This window comes from Rhincodon typus, chromosome 34 (assembly GCF_021869965.1).
Source record: "Rhincodon typus isolate 14 chromosome 34, sRhiTyp1.1, whole genome shotgun sequence".
Lineage (NCBI taxonomy): Eukaryota > Metazoa > Chordata > Chondrichthyes > Orectolobiformes > Rhincodontidae > Rhincodon > Rhincodon typus.
In genome coordinates, this window is record NC_063365.1 from 21,915,039 (window position 1) to 21,939,003 (window position 23,965).

At 44.6% G+C, this 23,965-nt stretch overlaps 1 protein-coding gene across 1 annotated transcript in view; it reads right to left on the reverse strand.

The window, feature by feature from the left end:
- The window catches only part of unc5b (unc-5 netrin receptor B), a 256,526-nt gene that overhangs the window by 59,592 nt on the left and 172,969 nt on the right, over nt 1-23,965 (reverse strand). The window contains exons 3-7 of the mRNA XM_048616205.1: nt 22,548-22,691; nt 11,913-12,016; nt 8,099-8,279; nt 3,791-3,958; nt 1,478-1,642 (exon numbers count right to left, since the gene is read on the reverse strand). Coding sequence (XP_048472162.1) covers nt 1,478-1,642; nt 3,791-3,958; nt 8,099-8,279; nt 11,913-12,016; nt 22,548-22,691 — 762 coding nt within the window. The remainder of the gene's footprint in view (nt 1-1,477; nt 1,643-3,790; nt 3,959-8,098; nt 8,280-11,912; nt 12,017-22,547; nt 22,692-23,965) is intronic.

Here is a 23,965-nt window from a genome sequence, read left to right on the forward strand (position 1 = left end):
GTGTGAGTGTATGTATATGTGTATGTTTATGTGTGTGTGTGAGTGTGTGTGTGTGTGAGAGAGAGAGAGAGAGAGAGTGTGTGAGTGTATGTATATGTGTATGTTTGTGTGTGTGTGTGTGAGAGAGAGAGAGTGTGTGCGCCTTTGGCAAGTGGGACAGGACTGCTCCCTGGAGCGGACACACGACTGTAGGCCCATTGAGCTTGTCAAGTCTCCATCAGTCTTCTGCTTCATCGTTTTGAAAATGTGACCCTGAGGTTTTCTGCCTCAACAAATCACTGCAAATATGTCGGTGAGGGGGGTGATGGTGGTGAGTTTATGACTTGACAGCGCTGGGAACTCCAGGTAATTTGACCTGACAAGTGTGCAACTGTGATAACAAGGTGTAGAGCTGGATGAACACAGCAGGCCAAGCAGCATCAGAGAAGCAGGAAGGCTGACGTTTCCGGCCTAGACCCTTCTTCAGAAAATTTTCTGGCTGAGGATTCTGCGGCTGGTTCATAAGAAGAGAGCAGCGCACGTTGCAGAGGACGATCAACAGTTCACCCAAGCTGCTTTTTCTGCCACCATGTCTGATTTAGGCTCAGGAGGTGGAGAATTCAACTGAACTGAACAGAACAGAGGGTGATTGAGGAAAAGGAGACCCAGCTGCGCCACCCCCACCCTCCCTCTGTTATTAGTCAGCGATGGCCTAGTGGTATTATTGCTAGACTGTTAATCCAGAGCCCTAGGTAATGTTCTGGGGACACAGGCTCGAATCCCATCATGGCAGATGGTGGAATTTGAATCCAATAAAAATCTGGGATGAAGGCTCTAATGGATGACCGTGATTCCATTGTCAATTGTCAGAAAAGCCCATCTGGTTCACTAATGCCCTTTGAGGAAGAAAACTGCCAGCCTGACCTGGTCTGGCCTACATGTGACTCCTGACCCACAGCAAAGTGCCCTCTGGGCAATTAGGAAAGGACAATAAATACTGGTCTAGCCAGAGAGACCCTTATCGCGTGAGTGAATAAAACAAAAGACCAGTCAAAAATACTGACATCTTGAGTAGACCAATAATGGGAGGCCCAAGGGGATCTGCTGTGCTCTGGTCAGTGGGCAGGGGGGGTGGGTGCTGTGCTAGGTTTGGGAGCCAGGGGGCAGCACTGGGGTCTGTGATGTCCATCCTGGCTGCTGTTATTGGGGAGATTTACCCAGGGAGCTTACATTCGGGGCAGCAGAGGAGAGGAAAGGGAAGACTGATCAAGCCCCATTAAGGCAGTGAGAGAAAGCTAAGATATCAATAAAAGCCGATGTCCCTGAATGGGGCTGTTTACGTGTTTGACTGCTTGAGTTTTTGACCTATGGTCTGTCATGGGTGTGAATCACAATTACTGTGATTGGGATCCAGAATTCCTTTTACTTTTGGATGGAGTGTGCAGAGAAATCTGTCCATTCTGCTCAGTTTTTGTTTCTGAGAAAAAAAAACACTTACTCTGCAAACAGAGGCCATCTGTGCAGTTTTTGGATTCCAGAACAGGGCCAATGCAATCCTTGCCTCCATTTCTGGGTGAGGGCTCGGTGCACTCACGGCTCCTCCAGTGGGTGCACTCGGTACTGCAGGCTGACCATTTGCTCCAATCTGTCCAGCCACCATCAACTGCATTTCACCAGAAAGGACAAAGAGAAGAATGACTGGGGGCCCCAGTGAAAGCTAGATTTGCTCAAACAATGTACATACAATGACATTTTTGCAGAGAAAGGCCATTCAGCCCCAACTGGTCATGCTCGCGCTTATTTTCCACAATCTGTATCCTGCCACTCTTCTTCATCTAACCTCCCCCCATCCCCAATTTTCTCTCATGTACCAATCTGGCTTTCCCATAAATGCACTGACACTGGTCACCTCAGCTGCTGCATGTGAAAGCAAGTTCCTCATTCTCATAAAGGACCTAGAGGATGTGTATTGAAAGATTTACAAGGACGGTACAAGAATTGAGACAGCGTAATGATTAGGAAAGGCAGAACAGGCTCTTTCCCCTCGAAAGGAGAAGGTTGAGAGATGAGCAAGTGAAGGAGGTTTAAAACAATGAAGGGGTTTGATAGTGTGGGTGTAGAGGAGGTGTTTACACTTTTGGGAGTATCCATGGGGCCAGAAATATAAGACAGTCATGAAAAAACCCAATAAGGAATTTAGGAAAAACTCCATTATCCACAGAGTGGTAGCAAGTTCAGTTCCCATCCAACTAGAAACGAATCTAGAGAGCACTGTAGGAAGAGAGAGATAAACTCTTTCTGGCAGCAGGAATCAGAATGGCCAGTTCAAGACAGCTGGGCAAAAAAAAGGGCAATATATGATCGTAAAGGGGATAAGTTTGCAGTTTTGTCAGAAAGGACAGGGGCAAGGAACTTATTGGTTCAGACAGCTAGAATATCCATGATGGGCCGAATATACTCTTCTCTGATACATGACTTTAAGTCAACAACCTCATCAGACACAAAAACTAAGTTGCTGGAAAAGCTCAGCAGGTCTGGCAGCATCTGTGAAGGAGAAAACAGAGTTAACGCTTCGGTCCGGTGACGCTTCCTAGACACCGTCAGTCACAACTTGGTTGGTTTACCCTCACAGACAAGAAACTGAACTAGACCAACCATACCAGTCCTCTGGCCATAATACCAGGTCTGAGGATGGTGAATCCAATGATTTTGTAGCCTGCCACTCTTCTTCATCCAACTCTTCCAATTTCCCTTCACAAAGCCCTCACTCTTCCATTTTGTGTCAGAATCCAAAATTTCCCAGCGATTCACTTACGTTGTGTCTCTCCAAAACCTGTCCATCCTCCCCCCGAGTCAGGAGTGTGATGGAATACTCCCTACTTGCCTGGATGGGTGTAACCAAGAGCTTGGCACCATTCAGTACAAAGCAGCCTGCTTGATGGCCACCCACCCACCACCTACAACATCCACTCCCTCTATCACTCACCCTCAGTAGCAGCAATTTGTACCATCTACAAGATGCACTGCCACAATTTGCCAAGACTCCATCTGACATCACCTTCCCAAACCTTAACACCTACCAGTATCTCTGTGGATGCACCCACGCCACATGGGTAGTAGCAGTTCAAAAAGGCAGCTGAGTACCACCTTCCCAAGGGCAATTACAGACGGTATCTTTAATAAATGGTATCTTTACCAGCAAAGCCAACATCTCACGAAAGAATATAGAAAAAAAGGACCATTTTTGAATATGGCTATTATATTGCATAAAGGGGAAGGGTGGGACAATTATTATAGATTCTGATATGACTATAATTCCTCTGAAACAGAGTTAGTGTTTATTAGAAGCATAAAAAATATTATTCAGCCTTTCAAAGATAGTAAGAACCGCCGATGCTGGAGTCTGAGATAACAGGGTGTGGAGCTGGATGAACACAGCAGGCCAGGCAGGATCAGAGGAGCAGGGAAGCTGACGTTTCAGGTCGGGACCCTTTGAAGCCTGCTCTGCCATTGCATATGATCACGGACGAGCTTCCAACTCAGTAACAAAAACACAAGTTGCTGGAAAAGCTCAGCAGGTCTGGCAGCATCGTGGTAGGGAAGTCAGAGTTAACGTTTCAGGACAAGTGACTCTTCCTTAGAACTTTTCATCCAACTCAGTCCTCGGTTCCTGCTTTCGCCCCATCCCCTTTACCCCGAAGAACTATAAGTAACTCCTCCCTGAAACCATTTAATGTTTTAACAAGCTGTTTTTATTTATTGCGAGCAGCGTCAGGCCTGTGGCACACCGCTGTTCCTCCTCTCCGCTCACCTGGGCACATGGTGGTGCAGCCAATCTTCTGAAAGGTTTGACCTTCGCAGAAGGCCCCGCCATTGAGCGGTGCCGGGTTGGTGCATGTCCTCGTCCGTTTCTGCCAGCCCCGGCCACAGCGCGTGTTACATGAAGACCACTCTGTCCAGGTTGACCAGCCGCCGTTCACTGCAGTGGGAGGGGGAAGGCGAGAGAAAAATCACGCCAAGAGACAGTCATCAGCAAGAAATGTTGATGGGTAACAGCTCGCCCATCCTAAATCTGAAAATAATTATATAAATCCACCGACACAATATTTCCTGAAGCTGTTCGAATTGGCTGCTCAGCTATCTCCTTTTTCAACTTGAACCATTCAACAACAAACAAGTGCAAACCTCCTTCGCAAAATGATACTTTCTAAAATAAACCTACAGCCAAGGTCATTATTATTCAAGTGTCATCTTCGATGTAGGAGTTTTAGAGAGGATGAGGCCATTCAACCCCTTTCTCTGCTCAGCAATTTAACTCCTTTGTGGTTGACTGGAAGATGAACTCCCACGTTGCTCCTGCATCCTGCAATTACCCTTGCTTAGCAAAGATATTTATCTGTCTCCGTTTCCAAATTTCCAGTCGACGCTCAACAGCAGTGACTTTTTGAAGGAGGACGTTCCTGAATTTGGGAGCAGACTCTTCCCTGACATCACTCTGGAATGACCCGGCTGTAATTTCACCGCGTTTGCCTCTTGCTCTGAGCTTCCCAAATCAGAATAAACGCAGGTATGGAACAGCACAGAAACAGGCACTCATTCAACTCAACTATGCCGACCAGATATCCTAAATTAATCTAGTCCCATTTGCCAGCGTTTGGCCCATATCCCTCTAAACCCTTCCTATTCATACACCCATCCAGATGCCTCTTAAATGTTGTAATTGTACCAACCTCCACCTCTTTCTCTGGTAACCCATTCCATACACGCACCACACTCTGTGTGGAAAAGTGTCCCTTAGGTCCCTTTTAAATCTTTCCCCTCTCACCTTAAACCTATGCCCTCTAGTTTTGGACTCCGCCACCCTGGGAAAAAGACCTTGGCTATTCATCCTATCCATGCCCCTCACGATTTTATAAACCTCTATAAGGTCACCCCTCAGCCTCCGAGGCTCCAGGGAAAATAACCCCAGCCTATTCAGCCTCTCCCTACAGCTCAAACCCTCCAAACCTGACAACATCCTTGTAAGTCTCTTCTGAACCCTTTAAAGTTTAACAACATCCTTCCTGTAGCAGGGAGACTAGAATTGAATGCAGCATTCCAAAAGTGGCCAAACCAATGTTCTGTACAGCTGCAACAGGCATCCCAACTCCTGAACTCAAGGCACTGACCACTAAAGATATGAACAGCATGGAAGCAGGCTGTTCGGCCCAACAAATCCATGTTGGTTTACACTACAAAAGTCGACAATAGTTCCACAGAACCATAAGCCCAGCTTTTTATTCCAGAACAGAAAAAACTGAAAGAACTGCAGGTGCTGGAAATCAGAATCAAAAACAGAAATTGCTGGAGGAACTCAGCAGGGCTGACAGCATCTGTGGAGAGAAAGCCAAGTTAATGTTGCGGTTCTGAAGAGTAGTCAGCGGACCTGAAACGTTAACCCTGATTTCTCGCCACAGATGCTGCCAGGCCAGCTGAGATTTTCAAATTTCACCATCTTGTCTTGGTGAGACTTGAACCTAAGTTCCCAGGAAAAGAAAAAGGTTAGCCTGGGTTTACTTAATTACTAGTGACATCAATACGACACCACCACTTCATACTCTCAAAATCATTGACTCAGAAATAGTTTCTAGCTACCCGATCTTTCTCTTCAAAGCCTCATTATCTGTCTACTGGGACAACGAGAGTTACTAACATCCACACGTTATATATGGGTCTGAAAGAGTTAATACTGAGTTGAGCCAGCACCAAAAATGACCACATCATTTGGACTAGTGGGAACAATGGCTTAGGATCCCGGAGAGAGCTAAGGACTTCCTCAATCTCAGTGACAATAGCTGCCATATCACTGTGACTTGAAGCTTGTTGCTAATATGCAACAACCTACATCTTGTTCAATCCAAGATTCTGTTCTAGTTGGAGCGGAAGTGATTTTCTTCTGCCACGCTAGATCAAGCAGGGTCTGTGCATCTCTCTACTCAACGAGGACGTTAGCAGCAAACCTACCACACAGATTGGTGTATGAGCTGTACATACAATGTACTTGGCCTTTTCAGGGGAACAGAATCAGCTCTGAGTCAGGGATCAACTGGATGGTGTCGGTGGCTCAGAAACATAAGGTCTGTTATTGAGTCAACCCTGGCATTTCCCATGATCAATGATCAATCTGCAAATATTTGTAAGGCCACATTTTGCATAGAATTTCTGAGAGAGAGAGACAGAGAGACAGGCAATCCAGGCCAACTACTCTGTCTGGTGTTTAAACACCATGCAAGACTCCCCTCATTCCATCCAACTCACCTTAACCTTTAATGAAATCTTTCTATTCCTTTTTCTCTCATGTTCTTATCCTATTAAAGCAGCCAAGCCATTAACCACATGGGATTCCTATGGTAGCAAGTTCCACATTCTAACCACTCCCTACATATGGGTATTTCTCACTATTTCTTCATTCAATTGATTAGTAACCACCTTGTATTTATGCTTATTTTGTACCTATCACACTCACAATGGTGCTAAACCTACTGCTTCTGGCTCTTTCTCGAGAGCAGAGATAATCCCCAGTTTTACTCCCCTCCAAATCCTCTCCTGAAACCCCAAACCCCTGACCCACCTTCACCTCTGATTTTCATCAAGTCTGACTGTATGCATTGAAATCTGCTGCTTTGCCCCCACTTCCATCGTGCCATTAAACACCCCCTTCACTCCACATTCCCCCAGCCCTGGTCTCCACAAGATAAATGAAGTACAGATCTTTAAATTTGTCATCAAAAACTGCAGATAAAAAGGTCCAAATGGAATCTGTATCACGGGTTAAGCACTGTGAAGGAACAAGGTGCAATTATACTGGCACCATTAAATCTGTAAGCCTGGGAATTGTTGGGTGTGAAATTACAGTAACAACATTTTAATGAAATCTCTTTGCGCCCAGTTTTAAAGGTAATGTTGTCTTATTTTGCACTAGAATAGCAGACAGTGTAAAATCAGACATTTCTACTGTTCTCTCCCATTCCTGTAACTCTTCCCCCTCCTCATGAATTAATGGACAAGGGGTTATTTACAGCCCAAGAGTGATCAGCGGGTTAGAATTTTTGCAGGACTCTTGGGACTGACACAGTTCTGATGTTAAAGCTGCACGAAACAGGACAAAAAGCCAAGTGCACATTTCACAGAACCCCTACAGTGTGGAAGCAGGCCATTCAGCCCATTGGGTACATGCCAACCCTCTGAACAGCATCCCACCCAGACCCAACCTCCTGGCCTATCCCTGTAATCCTGCATTTCCCATGGCTAACCCACCTAGTCTGCACATTACAGGGCAAATTAGCATGGCCAATCCACCTAACCTGCACATCTTTGGATTGTGGAAGGAAACCACAGCGCCCTAAAGAAACCCACACAGACACGGGGAGAACATGCAAACTCCACACTGTCACCTGAGGGTGGAATTGAACCTGGGTCCCTGGCACTGTGAGGTAGCAGCATTAACCACTGAGCCACAGTACCACCCCATTTCATTGAAGTAATAAATATATGGCTTTCCCCACAATAATGCCGGATGTGGTTAACCCAGCTCACCGTTCACCTGAAATATTTGGCCCAAGCATTGGAAAAGGGCGATGGAGCCCCCTCACACTTTCCCTGTCGATGAGCATAAAGCAGTTGTTGGATGATTTGATTTGATTTATTTGTTTTCCTGTGCATTTTGTTACAACATACAGTGAAAATAGTTGAACATTCAGAGACAGCACTGTGGGATGGAGCAGCTTTTGAGAGGCCATAACACCATTAAGATACAGGAGCAGAATTAGGCCATTTGGCCCATTGAGTCTGCTCTACCATTCGATCATGACTGATATATTTCTCAACCCCGTTCTCCTGCCTTCTCCCCATAACCTTTGATTCCCCCTTTAATAATCACGATCCTATCTATTTTGGTCTTAAAGATACTCAATGACTTGTCCCCACAGCCCTCTGTGGCAATGAGATCCACAGAGTCACCACCCTCTGTCTGAAGAAATTCCTCCTCATCTAAAGGGTTGTCCCTTCACTCTGAGGCTGTGCCCTCAGGCAGAAACAGTTTCTCCAGGTCCATTTTGTAGCCAAAAGTCCCCTTGCTTACCGTATACCACCACAGTAGCCGTGGTGCTACGCCTCTTGGCCACTATGTTCTTGGCTACACATGTATAGTTTGCCGTATCAGAGAGGCGGGCCTGTTTGATGATCAGGTTGTGGTCGATGGTGAGGAGGAAGTTCGAATCTTGGACTGGATTGATAACTTCATCGTTTTTTAGCCATTCCACCTGCATAAGGTAAGGAGGGAGTGGAAATGAATGGTAGCATCTCTAGGAGCCACTGTCCCTGATACTGATAGCACTGTTATCAATTACATTGGTAATCATATAAAACTGATGAAGCAACTTATGGATATAGCCAAAACCTACAAATTCACAAATGGACTTGCCTGAGTTGTATCCTAAAAGCTCCCAGGTAAGAAGAGACAGATGCGAATATATTTTCACCCATTGGTATGAGGCATCAAACATAGCAGCACCCAAAATAGAAGCAGGAATAAGCCATTCAGGCCTTCAAAACTAGATTGTGGCTGAGCCTCTACTTCAATTGCATTTCCCTGCACTATCCCCATATCCTCTGATGTCTGTAGAAATATGGAAAATAGGGAGGGGAATAATTCACTCACTCCTTCAAATGTGATCCACCATTCAACTGGATCACAAGTGGCCACTCTGTGCTGCATGGAGAATGTGTGATTGGTCGACTCTTGGACGTTGCCCTGATTTTCAAAAGGACAGATAAGAGGGAGGGACACACAGAAACAAACACTGAAATTTTCAAATGCAACCAGGACTCTCAAGATGAAGAAATCCTTGTGCATGTTGGCCTTCGCTTGGAGGGTTGGCACAGTGTTTAACACTGCTGCCTCACAGCAGCACGGACCCAGGTTTGATTCCAGCCTTGGCTGACTTTAGACCTCTCGGTTTAAGACTCCTCAAGGTAAGAGAAATACATCAGGAAATGCATCGTTATTTCTTCCTTCTATGTTCTTGATAGTCAGGGAAGTATAATGGCACACAGGTTATGGCACGGTGGCTCAGTGGTTAGCACTGTCCCCTCACAGCGCCAGGGACCTGGGTTTGATTCCACCCTCCCTGGGTGACTTGTCTGTGTTGAGACTGCATATTGTCCCCGTTTCTGCGTGGGTTTCCTCTGGGTGCTCCAGTTTCCTCCCACTGTCCAAAGGTGTGCATGATTGGCCATGCTAAACTGCCCCATAGTGTCCAGAGTTATGAGGGCTGGGGGGATTAGCCATGGTTAATCTGGGGCTATGGGGATAGGGAGGTGGAGTGAGTCTGGGTAGGATGCTTTTCAGAGTGCAGACTTGATGGAATGGTCTCTGTGCACTGTAGGGATTCTTTAGCAAAACCTCAAGGCAAATCAATAACTCCCCCAATTACAACATTCAGAGGGCAGGTTTCGCTTAGATACAGTGACAATGTTGTCAAACAACCTCACAGGTTTACCTCAATCACCGTTTCTCTGCTATTTTTCCCCCCAGTGTTATTCACTCCATAAGATTTAAAGATATCATTTCAGGGTTGTGATTACTAAATAATACTCGCTGCTGGGTTGTCTGTTCGACAGCTCCCAGGGAAATTCAGCAAAGCATGCAACTTAATCTATGAAGGGCAAACAATCACTGAATCCAGAGGCAGAGAAGGAAGCTCAGTAAGCAGAATTTTATTTTCATTAGGTTTAATGCATTTCTAATTAATTTGTTTCTTTTCACAAAGTTACAAGTGTTCACTGATTAATCGCCCTGACCTCAGAGGTTTTTTATCCCCTTTAATCTTCTCTCGCTACATTGACTCTTATTAAAATGTGCGTTAATAAAACTGGACCCATTTAACATATTCTTTCTCATGCATAAAGGTCTTGTCTTTTTGGAATTTACCTTTTGAATGATACTGCGCCTTGACATTCTAACCTAGCAATGTCTACAAGGCTGGGCTAGGAAGCAGTTGAGAAATATTTAACAGTAATGGGGCGGGTTTAAGAATAAATTGAATGATTTGTCAATAGCCTGGTTCAGTGCAAGTCAGCTCAGATCTTGTAACACACCAAAACTGATCTATGAAACAGCAGCATGTACAGCTTTTTATGTTAAGTGCTACTTTCAGGAACCTTGTAATGCCTAGTAATTGACAAAAGCGAAGCAAAGCTCTCCCAGGACACCTTATGACAAGCATCAGCCTGAAACTAAAGATATCCTTTTGGAGACAGCTCGCATTTTGATACAGGGTTTTGCAGGGGAAGGTGGTCAGGGGACGGTGCGAGACAGGGCACGTGGTGATGGGGGTGAAACTGGCCATTTACTCAGAAATAAATGTGCCACCTCTAACCTCAGACAAATCCTCCATTTCTGAGCAATCACACAGGAAAATGGAGCTCTGAATTCTTTTCCCATCATTTTCACTCTTGGAATTGATAAAGTGAGAGACAGCACTCAGGTCTGGATTTGGGAACCTGCTCATTCTGAACGGATCAACCTCTTCTCACAAACGTTTCACAAACGTGTGCTCGCTAGCAACAGTAAGTGCTCCTCCCTGGCATGTGGGTCTTGATTTAACATGGGCATTAAAATAAAGTCAGTGGGGAACTCTTGGCAGTTCACTACTCGTGTCCAGGGTCAAACACCATTCAGATACTTGTCCAGTGATTTGGGATTGTCACTGAGTTCTTTCCAAGCTGTGTTTACGCTCCACGTAAACCTCACTCCACTCTCCTTTACTGCAACCCACCTGCAATATCTTTCTATTCCTCTCTCCCACATGTTAATATCCAGTTTCCCCTTCAATGCATCCATTCTGTTATCTTTACCACCGAATGTTGCAGCAAGTTACAAATTCCCATCAGTCTATGGGTCAGGAACTATCTCTCTGAATTATCCCAAGGTTTCAGTGACTGACTTAGTAATGACCCACTAATTTTAGACTCGCTCACACTTGGCAGCATTTGCTCGACATATATCTCATCAAACCTTTTCACAACCTCGATCAAGTCAAACTATCCCCCCCAACGCTCCCTCTAAACTGCCCCCGAGGTTCCACAAATGCCGGTTGGACTTCTGGCTCATTGGCTTCTGGTTTCAGACATCAATATTGTGCATGGACTTCAGAGGTCTGTCTACTGGGAAAGTAAAATTGAAGGAGTATTGCCCTCCCCGGGCTTGTAATTTCAAAAGGATAAGGGGTCGGTCTTTTAGGACAGAGACGAAGAGGAATTTTGTCACCGAGAGAATAGTGAACCAGTGGAGTTCTCTGCCACAGGAAACTACTGAGACCAAGGCATTGAAGACTTTCAAGAAAGATGTAGATATAGTTCTTTGGATCAAAGGGATTAAAGGCTATGGGGAGAAAGCAGAATTAGGGAAATGAGATGGGCCATAATGGTAGAGCGGGCCTGAAGGTTTACTCCTGCTCCTATATTCTCTGTCTGTATGTGTCTATGTTCTGAGACAAGATATCCAGCCTTTTCAGAGATAGCAAGAACTGCCGATGCTGGAGTCAGAGACAACACCGTGTGAAGCTGGAGGAATACAGCAGGCTAGACAGCATCAGAGGAGCAGGAAAGTTGACATTTCGGGTCTGGACGCTTACTTTTCTGCTCCTCTGATGCTGCCTGGCCTGCTATATTCCTCTAGCTCCACACGGTGTTATCCAGCCTCTTCAGTGTGTTTCCTAGTTGGTATATCCTTTCATCCCAGCATCATCCTCATGACTGTTTAAGCCCTTTCTCTCATGTCTATTTATTTCATCAGATGCAGATTAAACTGCGCAAGTCCACAGTTACTGAAAAAGGACTGGACCAGAACGATAATCAGGGGATGGTCCTGGATCTACGAGAATACACTTTACCTCTGCTGGTGGGACTCCTTCTGGAGGACGACACTGCAATAGAACCTCGTGCTCCAGAGACACGTCTGTTCCCAGTGGTTCCTGCTCAAAGTTCTTCCTTAGGTCTGGACAGAACAAGAAAAAATCACAGTTGAATGTGTGCTAGACCAGAGCTTCTGACAAAACAACTAAAATAATTATCATGCAATCAAGGTGTCCCTTTATTATCGCCCAGAGACTATTTTTCACGTTTTGCGTCAGCAACAAGCCTGACTCCAGGAGCTTTGTTTGAGGTGCACAGAGGGTCACTCCGTCTTACAAGTGACATCTAGGCCTCACTGATCAACTTGCAATGGTGTCATGCTTCACTTTGTCCATCAATTCTCTTGATCAATTCAGTGTGAATGCTGCTAATACAGGCACATTGTTGAGTTTAAACAGCTGATCATAAATCATTACGTTTAAAGATGGTTATGGTTCAGGATGAGACTGGTCTTCAGGTGAAAGTGCCCGATTGGATAAAGGCTAATTACAACAGTATGAGGGCAGGAACTGGAGAAATTACACTGGGGGGCATAACTGTTTGAGGGTAAATCCACATCTGACATATAGGAATCTTTTCAAGGCCAGTTGATCAGAGTTTGGGACCGGCATGTTCCTGTGAGGACAAGGATGGCAAGATTATGGAATCTTGCACGACATGTGATATTGAAAGGTTAGTCAAAAAGAAAAAGGAAACTTACGTAAGGTTTAGGAAACTGAAATCAGACAAGGCCATTGAGGAGCATTTTATACCTTTTTAGGAGCAAGAAGCAAGCGAGGAAAAAGTAGGTCCACTCAAGGACAAAGGAGGGAATTGATGCATGAAGCCAGAGGAAGTGGATGAGGTCCATCATGAGTACTCTATCTGTATTCAGCAAGGAGAAGGACATGGATAATGGTAAGATTAGGGAGGGGCATGTGGATATTCTAGGGAAATGTTAATATTAAAGGAGGAGGTGGTATTGGGTATCTTGAAAAACATTAAGGGATATATGTCCCACGGCCTGATGGCACCTGACCCAGGATACTGAGGGAAGCAAGGGAGGAGGCAGAGGGTAGTTTTGGAGGTTCTTTTTTCTCTGGCTGAAGATCTGTGACCAGTGGGTATTCCACAAGGATCAGTACTGGGACCTCTGTTGTTTGTAATATATATATAAATGATTTGGATGAAAATGTACATGGCCTGATTAGTAGACAGCATGAAAATTGGTGGAGTTGTGAATAGTGAGGAGGGCTATCAAAAAATACAGCAGGATATAGGTCAGTTGGAAAGTTGGACGGAGAAATGGCAGATGGAGTTTAATCTGGACAAGTGTGAAGTGATGCATTTTGATAGGTCAAATGCAAGAGGAAAGTTAGCAGTAAATAGCAGGGCCTTTATTGATATACAGAGGGATCAAGGGGTGCCAGTCCATGGCCCCTGAAAGTGGCAACACAAGTGGATAAGGTGGTAAAGAAGGCGTATGGCATGCTTAGCTTCATCGGTTGGGGGATTGAGTATAAAAGTTGACAGTTATGTTGTAGATGTATAAAACTTTAGTTAGGCCTTATTTGAGTGTCCTGCACACTAGTAGTCACCACACTATAGGAAGAATATGGAGGCTATGGAGAGGGTGTGAAAAGGTTTACCAGGATGGTGCCTGGTTTGGAGTGTATTAGCTATAATAAGAGGTTGGACAAACTTGAATTGTTTTTGCTAGACTGTCAGAGGTTGATAGAAATATATAAAATTATGAGAGGCATGGACAGGATGGATAGTCAGTCACTTTCCCCAGGGTGGATATGTCAAATACTAGGGGACATAGGTTTAAAGTGAGAGAGGGAAAGATTAAAGGAAATGTGAGGAAAAGTTATTTTACACAGAGGGTGATAGGTGCCTGGAACATGGATCTGGTCAAAGCAGATACAATAGCAATGTTTAAGAGCATTTGGAGAGAAAGATGAACAGGCAGGAAATAGAGGGATATGGAGCAGGTGCCAGGGAGATGGGATTAGTTTAGAATGGCATCATGGTCAGCACAGACATGGTGGGCCAAAGGGCCTGCTCCTTATCTGTACTGTTTTATGTTCTATGAAGTTTTCTACCTGTCAGAGCAAAGTAGTTCTGAAAGAATGAAGAATCGAAAGACTTGCATTTACTTAGCACCTGCCATGATTGCAGGGTCATCCCAAAATGTTTTCAGTCAATGCAGTAATCTTGAAGTGTCCTAATTGTTTGCAGTGGTTTCTGAGCTGCACAGTTTCAGGCCCAAGTTACACCTTGAGTACAGGAACTTTGGCTGAAACACGAGTGTAGGACGGAGGGAGTGCCGCACTGTCAGAGGCACCATTTTTTGTGTTAGATATTAAACTGAGGCCTTCTGGTTGATGCAAAAGGTGCCATTGCATATTTTCGAAGAAGAAGAGAAGAGCTCTCCCCAGCGTCCACACCAATATTTAACCCTGAATGCAAATGACAAAAAAAGTTAAATTATGATCCCCTTGCTGGTGAAGGAATGTGTTGTGTGCAAACTTGACTGCCATACATTACAATAGCGACTGCATTTCAAACAAATTCACTGGCCTGCAGTAGTCACGAAAGGGGGTATATAAGTGCAACAAACATAGAGAATGCTGGAGAAACTCAGCAGATCTGGCAACACTGTGGAGAGGGAAAGCAGAGTTAATGTTTCAAGTCCAGTATATCTCTTCCTCAGAAATAAATGCAGCTGCTTGATATTCCTTTAACACTAAAGAAGTGGCAATTAATTGGCATCCCTACAGCTACCCTCTTACAACAGCAGATCCTGTTTTATTTGAGTGGTGCAATGTTGCAGAATGCGATTCTGTAGGATTTGCCCCTACACTTGAATCCCACTTTTTTTTTAATGGTTTTGAATTTATCGTCAATGCTGGAAGGAGCAACTGAAATAAATAGACTGGAAAAAGTTGTTCAATCTCGCAGCAGTGAAAGATAAATGGATCACCTTTGAAGATGTTATGCTGAGTTTGCAGCACTGGATAAGATACACTCTCCAAATGACAAGATCAGACCAGACTCACAAGATGATAAGCAGATCAGAAAACTGATTAAAATTGAGATAACGAGGGGGAAAAATAGCCCTTACAATCCCTGAAAGGAAAAGGAATGGTGTGAGCAATGGGTTAAAGGCAAGAAGTTACAGGAACACATTAAAAGGATCATTGGAAAGGTTAGGACAGTGAGAAAAGCAGCAGAGGTTGAACAGAACAGTGAGTCATAATCAGCAAAAATGTAGTCAGACAAAGGTGAAAACCAGAAAAGAAAGAAATTGTCTGTAACTGAGGACAAGCAGAAAATGGTAAATATTCTAAATGAATTCTCCATTCAAGTATTCACAGGGGAAGCTATACCCTCTTCTAGCAAAGTATAATCAATGAGCTGTTATACAAGAGATGGAAATCTGAGACAGGTGGATCAATCTTAAAACAGATAAACCCCCTGGGACAGATGATATTTATCCCAGAGTGCTGAAAAGACTAGAGGGTCAATTTGCAAAACACTAACAGTCATTATGAGGCAAGCAGATGACAGCAGGGAGGATTGGTTAGAGGTTAAAGCGGCATTTGCAGTCAAAAGGGGCAACAAGACAGAGACAAGAGACTCCAGGCCTGTTTAATTTGTCTTCACTCCCATGTTAAACAGTGAAATCGCACATCAGGTGGAACCACGAGGATTCTCTGTACAGTAACATCAATGGAGAAAGGTGTACTTTGACTAACTGTTTGCTGAGTTTGAGGAAGTGACAATAAGCCAAATAGGGAGTCTACGAATGAGGTGTACCTCCGATTACAGAAGGTTTTGTTCTGACAAAGTTGCACATGAAAGACTGTTACTTAAAATCTAAGCTGTGAGGATTCAGTGTAAACTCTAGGAATGGGTAAAAATAAACTGGCTGAAGGTTAGGAAACAACAAGTTATCTTTAGTGGTGTTACATACAAGGACTTCATGACTTGCATGGAATTTACATTAAAACTGTAGCCCAGCAACATTGTGTGGAGATATCCAACTGCATTCCACCAAGGAGTTAACATCTCAGGATATTTACGATAGGAGAGAATATTGGCAAAAGAACAGCAGAGGAAACCAAGAATACTGCAGTCTCTTTCTGCTCAAACCATGTGAACAGTTCCTCTCGCTGAGATCCTTGGCAGAATCGGGGGAAACCACCATGAAACGACCACATTAATAACATCAGTCCAAACATCTCCCCTTGAAAGGACAGAGAATCAGAGTGTGCTGTGAGAGTGAGGTGAGAAGAGAGAGAGGGAGCAGTGTCTTTGATCACAGTCAGTTTTGAAACACAAACTTCCAAATGTTGGCTCTCCCTTTTAAGATTTAGCCAGTGAACTACACTGTTCAGACAAAAAATTGAAAACGAAATCGGCTGTGTATCCCACAGTCTGTCTTGTACACTCTCAACAACTGCAAAAACTAACATTTTTGCTTCAAAAGGGAGAGGGGAATAAAGGGGAAAGGGGGAAAAGTAGGGGAAGAGGCAAGTTGGGTGGGAGGAAACTCATGTGGAAGTGAACACCAGGTATAGACCTGATGGGCTGAATGGCCTGTATGCTATGTGATGCATTTGTACAGTGCCTGATATCAGACTGTTAAGGAAAGCCAAAAGCACACAATCTCCTTCCAATGGCTTCCTATTGATGGTAATTGCACACTTCACCCAAGTGGCCATCCGCTGTGACTGGGCAAAGTCAGTGGGTAATTAGATTACAAGTATCATCACTGCTGGGTCCGATCCTTACCCTTACACCTAACTTTGCAGAGCTGTACATTCTGGAAAGACGTAATGGGTAGAAACGCTGTAATGACTTGAACCTGGGCCAGCTGGATCTCATTGACTATGAGATCCTTGATTGAGGTTGTTAGCCTGGGCCAATCAGGGAACCCTGGCTGACAGGTATAAGGAGGAGATTGCCCACCAATGCTCTCAATGCCTTTCGGAGGGGGTGGGCACCACTGGGGGGATGGAAAGCTTTATTTCACCCTCCAACTTTGATTTAATCCCTACCCCCCTCCTTCAGTTTTTGTCACATAAGCATCACCCTTGTCGGGCTTTGCTTGCTCCTGGTTCACTGGCTATATGTGTGTTTTCCTGGTGGTGGAAATATTGAATGATGTTTTTGCTCATGGTGCCTTTACTGAGTCACTGCACTCACACAACGGGGGCGCTATGGGGAAGTTAAGATATAAATAGGAGATTCAGAGAGTCTCCTCAGTCTAGGTACTGGCTCTGTGCTGGCTGGTCAGAGCCCTTGTACTGTGCGCATGTAAAGGGTGACTTGGTGACACAATACTTGCCCCCTTGGAGTTATTGCAAACACTGTGCCCCATTGCTTATTCCAACAACCCCCACTACCCACCCTCACCTAATCCAGCCTAGAGGTACACAACTTCTTCTTGCTGAGGTTAACACATTCAGCTCTGAGCTGGGATGGAATATTATATGAATGCAAAACATTTGTCTGTCTAAGTAGCACTCCCGATTATTTTGATAAATAGCTTAAAGTATTTGCTGGAGGTGAAGAGCTTTATGAAAGTTTTTTTTTCAATGCTCGTCTTAGATCTAGTGAAATGCATTCAGCTTTTAAAGCTGACTCGTCCTTTTGTCCCTGAGAGAGATTTTAGGACTTTGTGTCACTCCATTTAGGAATTGAGCCCTTGGAAAAAAAACAGCTAAACATGCGAGCCTTGGGTTCTGTAAAGGAAACCTTTGGTGGGCTTTGAGCTGAGTGTTTTCAATTTGTGTCAGTGCTTTGAAATGGATGTGGCAAAGCAAAGTGTGCAGCAGAGGGCTGGAACTGTAAGAGCTGCTCTGAGTCATCTGGTGTCTAAGGGACACCTGGGAGTGATTACTGACCACTAATCTGATTGAGGGGTCCAGCTGATGTCACTAACTGCATGAGTGAACTGTGAATGGTTTATCACTGTCAAATGAACCCTGAAATTAGATTAACTGCAGATTTCTAATCGCTGTCTGGCATTCTGCTCTTACGTAGCATTATATACTGTATTCATTTCATTTCTGTTACAAGGGTGCTGCTACATTTTTGGTCCTCTTTCTGCACTGGAGAGAGAGCGAGACAGAACTTGAGGGAGAGAGAGAGAGACCGGCTAGAAAAACTCTTCATTTTGGAGATCTCGAAATGAATTGAATCCAGGAAACAATCTATGGAAGGGTAGAGAGGAAGGCACTGGATTATTGAGGTGAAATATAGGGGGTTGAGGGAGGTGGTCTGGGGAAAGGGATGTGGCTCACCAACATTTACCCAGTGGAGACCTGTGCTGACCACACCTTGAGAAGGGCAGGGCAGAGGATGCTAGTTTAACGGTGATGCCACTGGGCATTAGTATTGCCGAAGAAAAAACACATTTTGTCAAAGTTTTTCATCTTGCAGGCATTATGACATTCTGCAAGAATACCAGATCGAGGGGGAAGTCATACTGCATGACAGGAGAGTGCTGATTCATTGGCATGCAGCAAATGTAAACAAAACTTGGCTATTAACTGTCAATCAGCATTATGGGTGTACTCTCCATGACCACACCTCTGGCTATGTGAGGTTTAGTGGCATGATGATTAGACTGTAAATCCAGACACCCAGGAAATATTCTGGGCATCTGGGTTCAAATCCTGTCATGGCAGATGGTGGAATTTGATTGCAATAAAATGTCTGGAATTAGGAGTTTAACAATAACCATGAAGGCATTGTCGATTGTCGGAAAAAAAGCCCATCTGATTCACTAATGTCCTTTAGGGAAGGAAACTGCCATCCCTACCTGGTCTGATCTACATGTGACTCCAGACCCACAGCTATGTGGTTGACTCTTAACTGCCTTCTGAATAATTAGGGATGGTCAATAAATGTTGGCCCACATCCCATAGATGAATAAAAGGAGTCCACTTGCCAACCAATGCTACTGCGAAGAGACATGGTATCAAAATTAGAGCAAGCCCCTGCCACAGTAAAATTAAGAAATACTTCTCCGTACAAAGGTCCTGAGGAGACTTGATCAGATGGATCTGGAAAGGATGTTTCCTTTTGTGGCAGAATCTAGACCTAGGATTCCAAGTTCTAAAAATAAGGGATCGCCTATTAAAGACTGAGGTGAGGGCACTTTTTCTTATCTCAGAGGGTTGAGAGTCTTTGGAATTCCCTTCCATTGCACCATAGAAAGCATCCTATCCAGACGCATCGCAGCGTAGTTTGGCAACTGCTCTTCCCAAGACCACAAGAAACTACAGAGAGCTGTGAACACAGCCCAGTCTATCACACACACCAGCCTTCCATCCATTGACTCCATCTATTCTTCCCACTGCCTCGGGAAAGCAACCAATACAGTATTAGACCCCTTCTATGCTGGTCTTTCCACCCTCTGTTGGGCAGAAAAATATAAAAGTTTGAATACACGTATGAACAGATTTAACAGCTTCTTCCCCACTGCTATCAGATTTTTGAACAGCCTCTCAAATATTAATTCTGATCTCACTCTCTGCAGCTGTAACACTTTATTCTGCACTCTGTTCTGCTACCCTCACGCAATTTGTATGGTACGATCTGCCAGTATAGCACACAGAACAATACTTTTCACTGTATCTCGATAGATGTGACAACAATCAATCAATCAATCACTCAGTCTCAAAAGGTAATGGTGCAGAATCTTTGAAATCTTTTTAAGATGGAGTAGATAGATTCTCGATGACCAAGTGGGATGATAGATTGATGGGTGATTTGCAGGAATGTAGACTCGAGATTGAAATCGGATCGGCCATGATTGTACTGAATGGCAGAGCAGGCTCGAAGGGCAGAGTGGCCTATTCTTGTTCCTAGATTGTACAAAGGGTAGTCGAATTTTAGCACTCTCTCCCACAAATGACATTTGACCCTAGATAAACTGTCAGTTGTACATCTGTGGTTGATAGATGTTTGTTAGCCAATAGTATTAAGCAGTAAGGGACAATGACAGGTCTATGGAATCCAGTTGTAGATCAGCAGTTATCTAATGAAATAACGGATGGTATTATGAACTGAGGTTAAATGTACTCCCCCCCGTGACTTGCCCCCATGCTTCAGTCAGTAATTGACTAATACATGCATGCTGGTGATGCACTATATGCCTACACCAACTGGAAAAGGCAAGAAGTCTCAGCTAGATGGTGATTGACTGTCAGCTAAACAGCCTATTTTTTTAAAAATCCAATCTCCAATACTTTTACATCAGTCAGAGAGAAAAGTTTGGAGAAAATGACAAAGAAATATTGTATTTTAATGTCCGTGAATTTTCTCCAGGGTTGTACACATCAGTGTCCGTGAGATTAACCTCAAATTCTTGGAGGCTACAGGCCAAACCTGCAGGGTCAGTAACTTTAACTCGGTGGAACAGGCTCAGGTGGGAGCTAACTGGTTTTTATCCTGATTCTACATCCTTGGGTTTGGTTAAGAAGAACACTGGGAAATTAATCTCGCAATTTCTCTAACAATCCAGCAAGCTCCATGCTTGCCCATGAAACCTCATTATCAAAGTTGAAGAAATATTTAGCCATCAATGTCTTCTCTTAAGAACTCAACTATTTCTCTTTTACAGTGATCTGATTCTGGCCACAAGGTATTCCCTGATTTCTAAGCCAAGAGGTGACAAGAACAGAATTATACTGAATTCAGGAGTGGCGGTGAATGGGATTACACCCTCTGTCAAATTAGCAACTGTTTCAGACAAACACAACACTGTCTGAAACGCACTGCTTGCGAGCGTGGTGTAGGCAGGTCCAACTGAGGCATTCAATAGGGTATGAGATGATTATTTAAATAGAAACCATTTGCAAGGGTAGAGGGAATAGGCAGGAGCATGGCACTAAGTTGTAATGCTCATTAGAGAGCTGGTGCAGACATGATAGGCCAAATGGCCTCCATCTGTACTATAACTGGGATTCTGTGACAAAATTTTACTTTGACTTCCAGAACCCATTGTGTCTCATTGTTTCCAATGGAATCACAGAACGATCTCTCACCCTATAGAACCCTGGACATTTGGTTGTCAAGTAAAACAAAGACATAAATCAATAGATTTTTGAGTAGTAAGGTAATAATGAGGTGGGGGCCATATGGGAGTTGAGGTAGATCTACCATAATAGCTTATTGAATGCTGGAATAGGTTTAAGGGGCAGAATGGCGTATTTCAGCTCTTATTGCTAACCTAGGACACCAGCAAATTGAGGTCAGATGAAGGTATGTCACATTTTGACATTCAGCTCCAGGAGAAGATGATAGTTTATTGTTTTAGATCACTCACTTGTGTAGTTCCTAATCAAAATAGGACTTGGCTAGTTCCTCTTTTGGCAATATGTATAACTAAGGATCATCAACACAAGACAGTCACAAAGTAATCCAGTAGGGAATTCAGAAGAGACATTTTTTACCTAGCAATTAGTGGGAATGTGAAACTTGCTACCTTGGGGAGTGGTTAAAGTGAGTAGGACAGACACATGGCTGGCAAACGAAGGAGTAGGTAATAGAGAGTGAGAGATTTAACTGAAGAAAGATAAGAGCAACCTCAAGTGGAGCTGGTTGGGCCAAATGGCCTCATTTGGTGATATTTATTGTTTGCAACAGTTCAATTGGTTAAGCAATATCCAATGGGAAACAGAACCTGAAAGGACAAATGTAGAAGCAGGTGGGATTTGAACAAAGAACTTCTGGGTGAAAGATGTAGTGTAAACGTAACGAGGTCAGCCAGCTGGACCTCATAGAATATGAGTTCCCTAATTGGGGGTGTTAATCTGGTTCAGTCAGGGAGCCCTGGCAGACATAAAAGGGTGAATGTTAGGGATATTGAGGGGCTGAATGCCTGACTCAATGCGAGGCAGTGCTATTGTCAAAGGCTGTGCATTTGTAAATAAAGGGTGATTGGTGATGGGGATGCCAGCTTCTGAAGAGTTATTTCAAAAGGTAGGGACACTGGTGTTGTGCAAGCGAAGAGCCCCCTGAATGGCCTGCCATTCCATTGTGTGGCAGAACACAAGTGCATAATGAGATTTGCCTCTCTGCTGGAAACAAAAGCCTACCTCACCTGGTATTTCCCAAGGTTCCCGTCCAAGTATCAACCAAGTCTAACTAACTCCTGAAGTGAGACACTTTCTGAGGGACATTGCAGGTTCAAATCCAGTTAATACCGAATGCGTTCATCTCAAATGGAGATTACAGAACAAATCGCCTTAGTATGGGAGCTCACTTCCTGATTGCTTCAATAGCAATTGTCAAGTGTCAAGGGGATGATAAGATTGGAGTTAGCAGAGGAAGGGCTCACATTGGTCCAGGATCGCTTCTGAATACTAGCTTGTTCTGAATGCCTCCTGCGATTCTATTGCGCTTCGTATGAAATTGGGCCAGAACAGGGGGAGAGAAAAGAGGAAAAGGTGATTTATTTTTTCAGGGGATATGGGCATCACTGACATTTATTGCCCGTGATTTCCAAAAATAAGTTGCGCAGACAGTACCGAGCAACACTATAAATTCCAGTTTATGGCAAGGAGCCCACCCAGGATGGTGAGGTGTGTAGTACAATATGAGGGTATACCCACAGGCAATGCGGACATATGCTCTCCTGCTCTTGGTCGTTCCTGACGCACTCCAAGCGACGCACTGACACCAGAAGTCTTCTAAACCAAACAGCTCCTCCACCTGCTGCCGAGAGACCTCGATGTGAACTTCCCGAACCACCAGCCCTGCACAAGGAAAAAGAAAGATTACACAGAGCCCAAGGCTTGTGACGTACGACAGTGCAGCAGCCCATACATTCCCATGCAACAATGGTTGACTTTCTAACTTCTAAACCTTGCTCGCTTACAATCCTACTTCTTTGCCATCATCTAGCCTGACAATCCAGTCAGACCTCACTGTGCTGTTTATTCTCTGATTTCCTCATCGCACAGCTCACAACACAGCCGTAACACTTCAGATACTGACATATCAATTTGAAATGCCTCGTCCGTCGATGTGGAGGCAAGATGTGCCAACCATTCTCTGCACAGTGATCTAAACTGCCAACTGTTTCCAGCAGCAATGGTTGAAGGAATTATGTTAGTCAGAACACTGAAAAAAAAACCCACTCTGGTCTTTGACATAGCAGGAACTGCAGATGTTGGAAAATCTGAGATAACAAGGTGCACGGCTGGATGAACACAGCAGGCCAAGCAGCATCATAGGAGCAGGAAGGCTGACGTTTCGGGCCTAGACCCTTCATCAGAAGGGTCATAGATAGTAGGAACTGCAGATGCTGGAGAATCCGAGACAACAACGTGCAGAGCTGGATGAACACAGCAGGCTAAGCAGCATCATAGGAGCAGAAAGGCTGACGTTTCGGGCCTAGACCCTTCATCAGAAAAGGGGGAGGGGAAGGGGGGTTCTGAAATAAATAGGGAGAGAGGGGGAGGCGGTTAGAAGATGGATAGAGGAGATGATAGGTGGAGAGGAAACAGACAGGTCAAAGAGGCGGGGATGGAGCCAGTAAAGGTGAGTATAGGTGGGCAGGTAGGGAGGAGATAGGTCAGTCCAGGGAGGACGGACAGGTCAAGGGGGCGGGATGAGGCTAGTAGGTAGGAAATGGGGGTACGGCTTGAGGTGGGAGGAGGGGATAGGTGGGAGGAAGAACAGGTTAGGGAGGCGGGGACGAGCTGGGCTAGTTTTGGGATGCGGTAGGGGGAGGGGAGATTTTGAAGCTTGTGAAATCTACATTGATACCATTGGGCTGCAGGGTTCCCAAGCGGAATATGAGTTGCTGTTCCTGTAACCTTCGGGTGGCATCGTTGTGGCACTGCAGGAGGCCCAGGATGAACATGGCGTCTGAGGAATGGGAGGGGGAGTTGAAATGGTTCACGACTTGGAGGTGCAAAACCAGCCCAGCTCATCTCTGTCTCCCTAATCTGTCCTTCCTCCCACCTATCCCCTCCTCCCACCTCAAGCCCCACCCCCATCTCCTACCTACTAACCTCATCCCGCC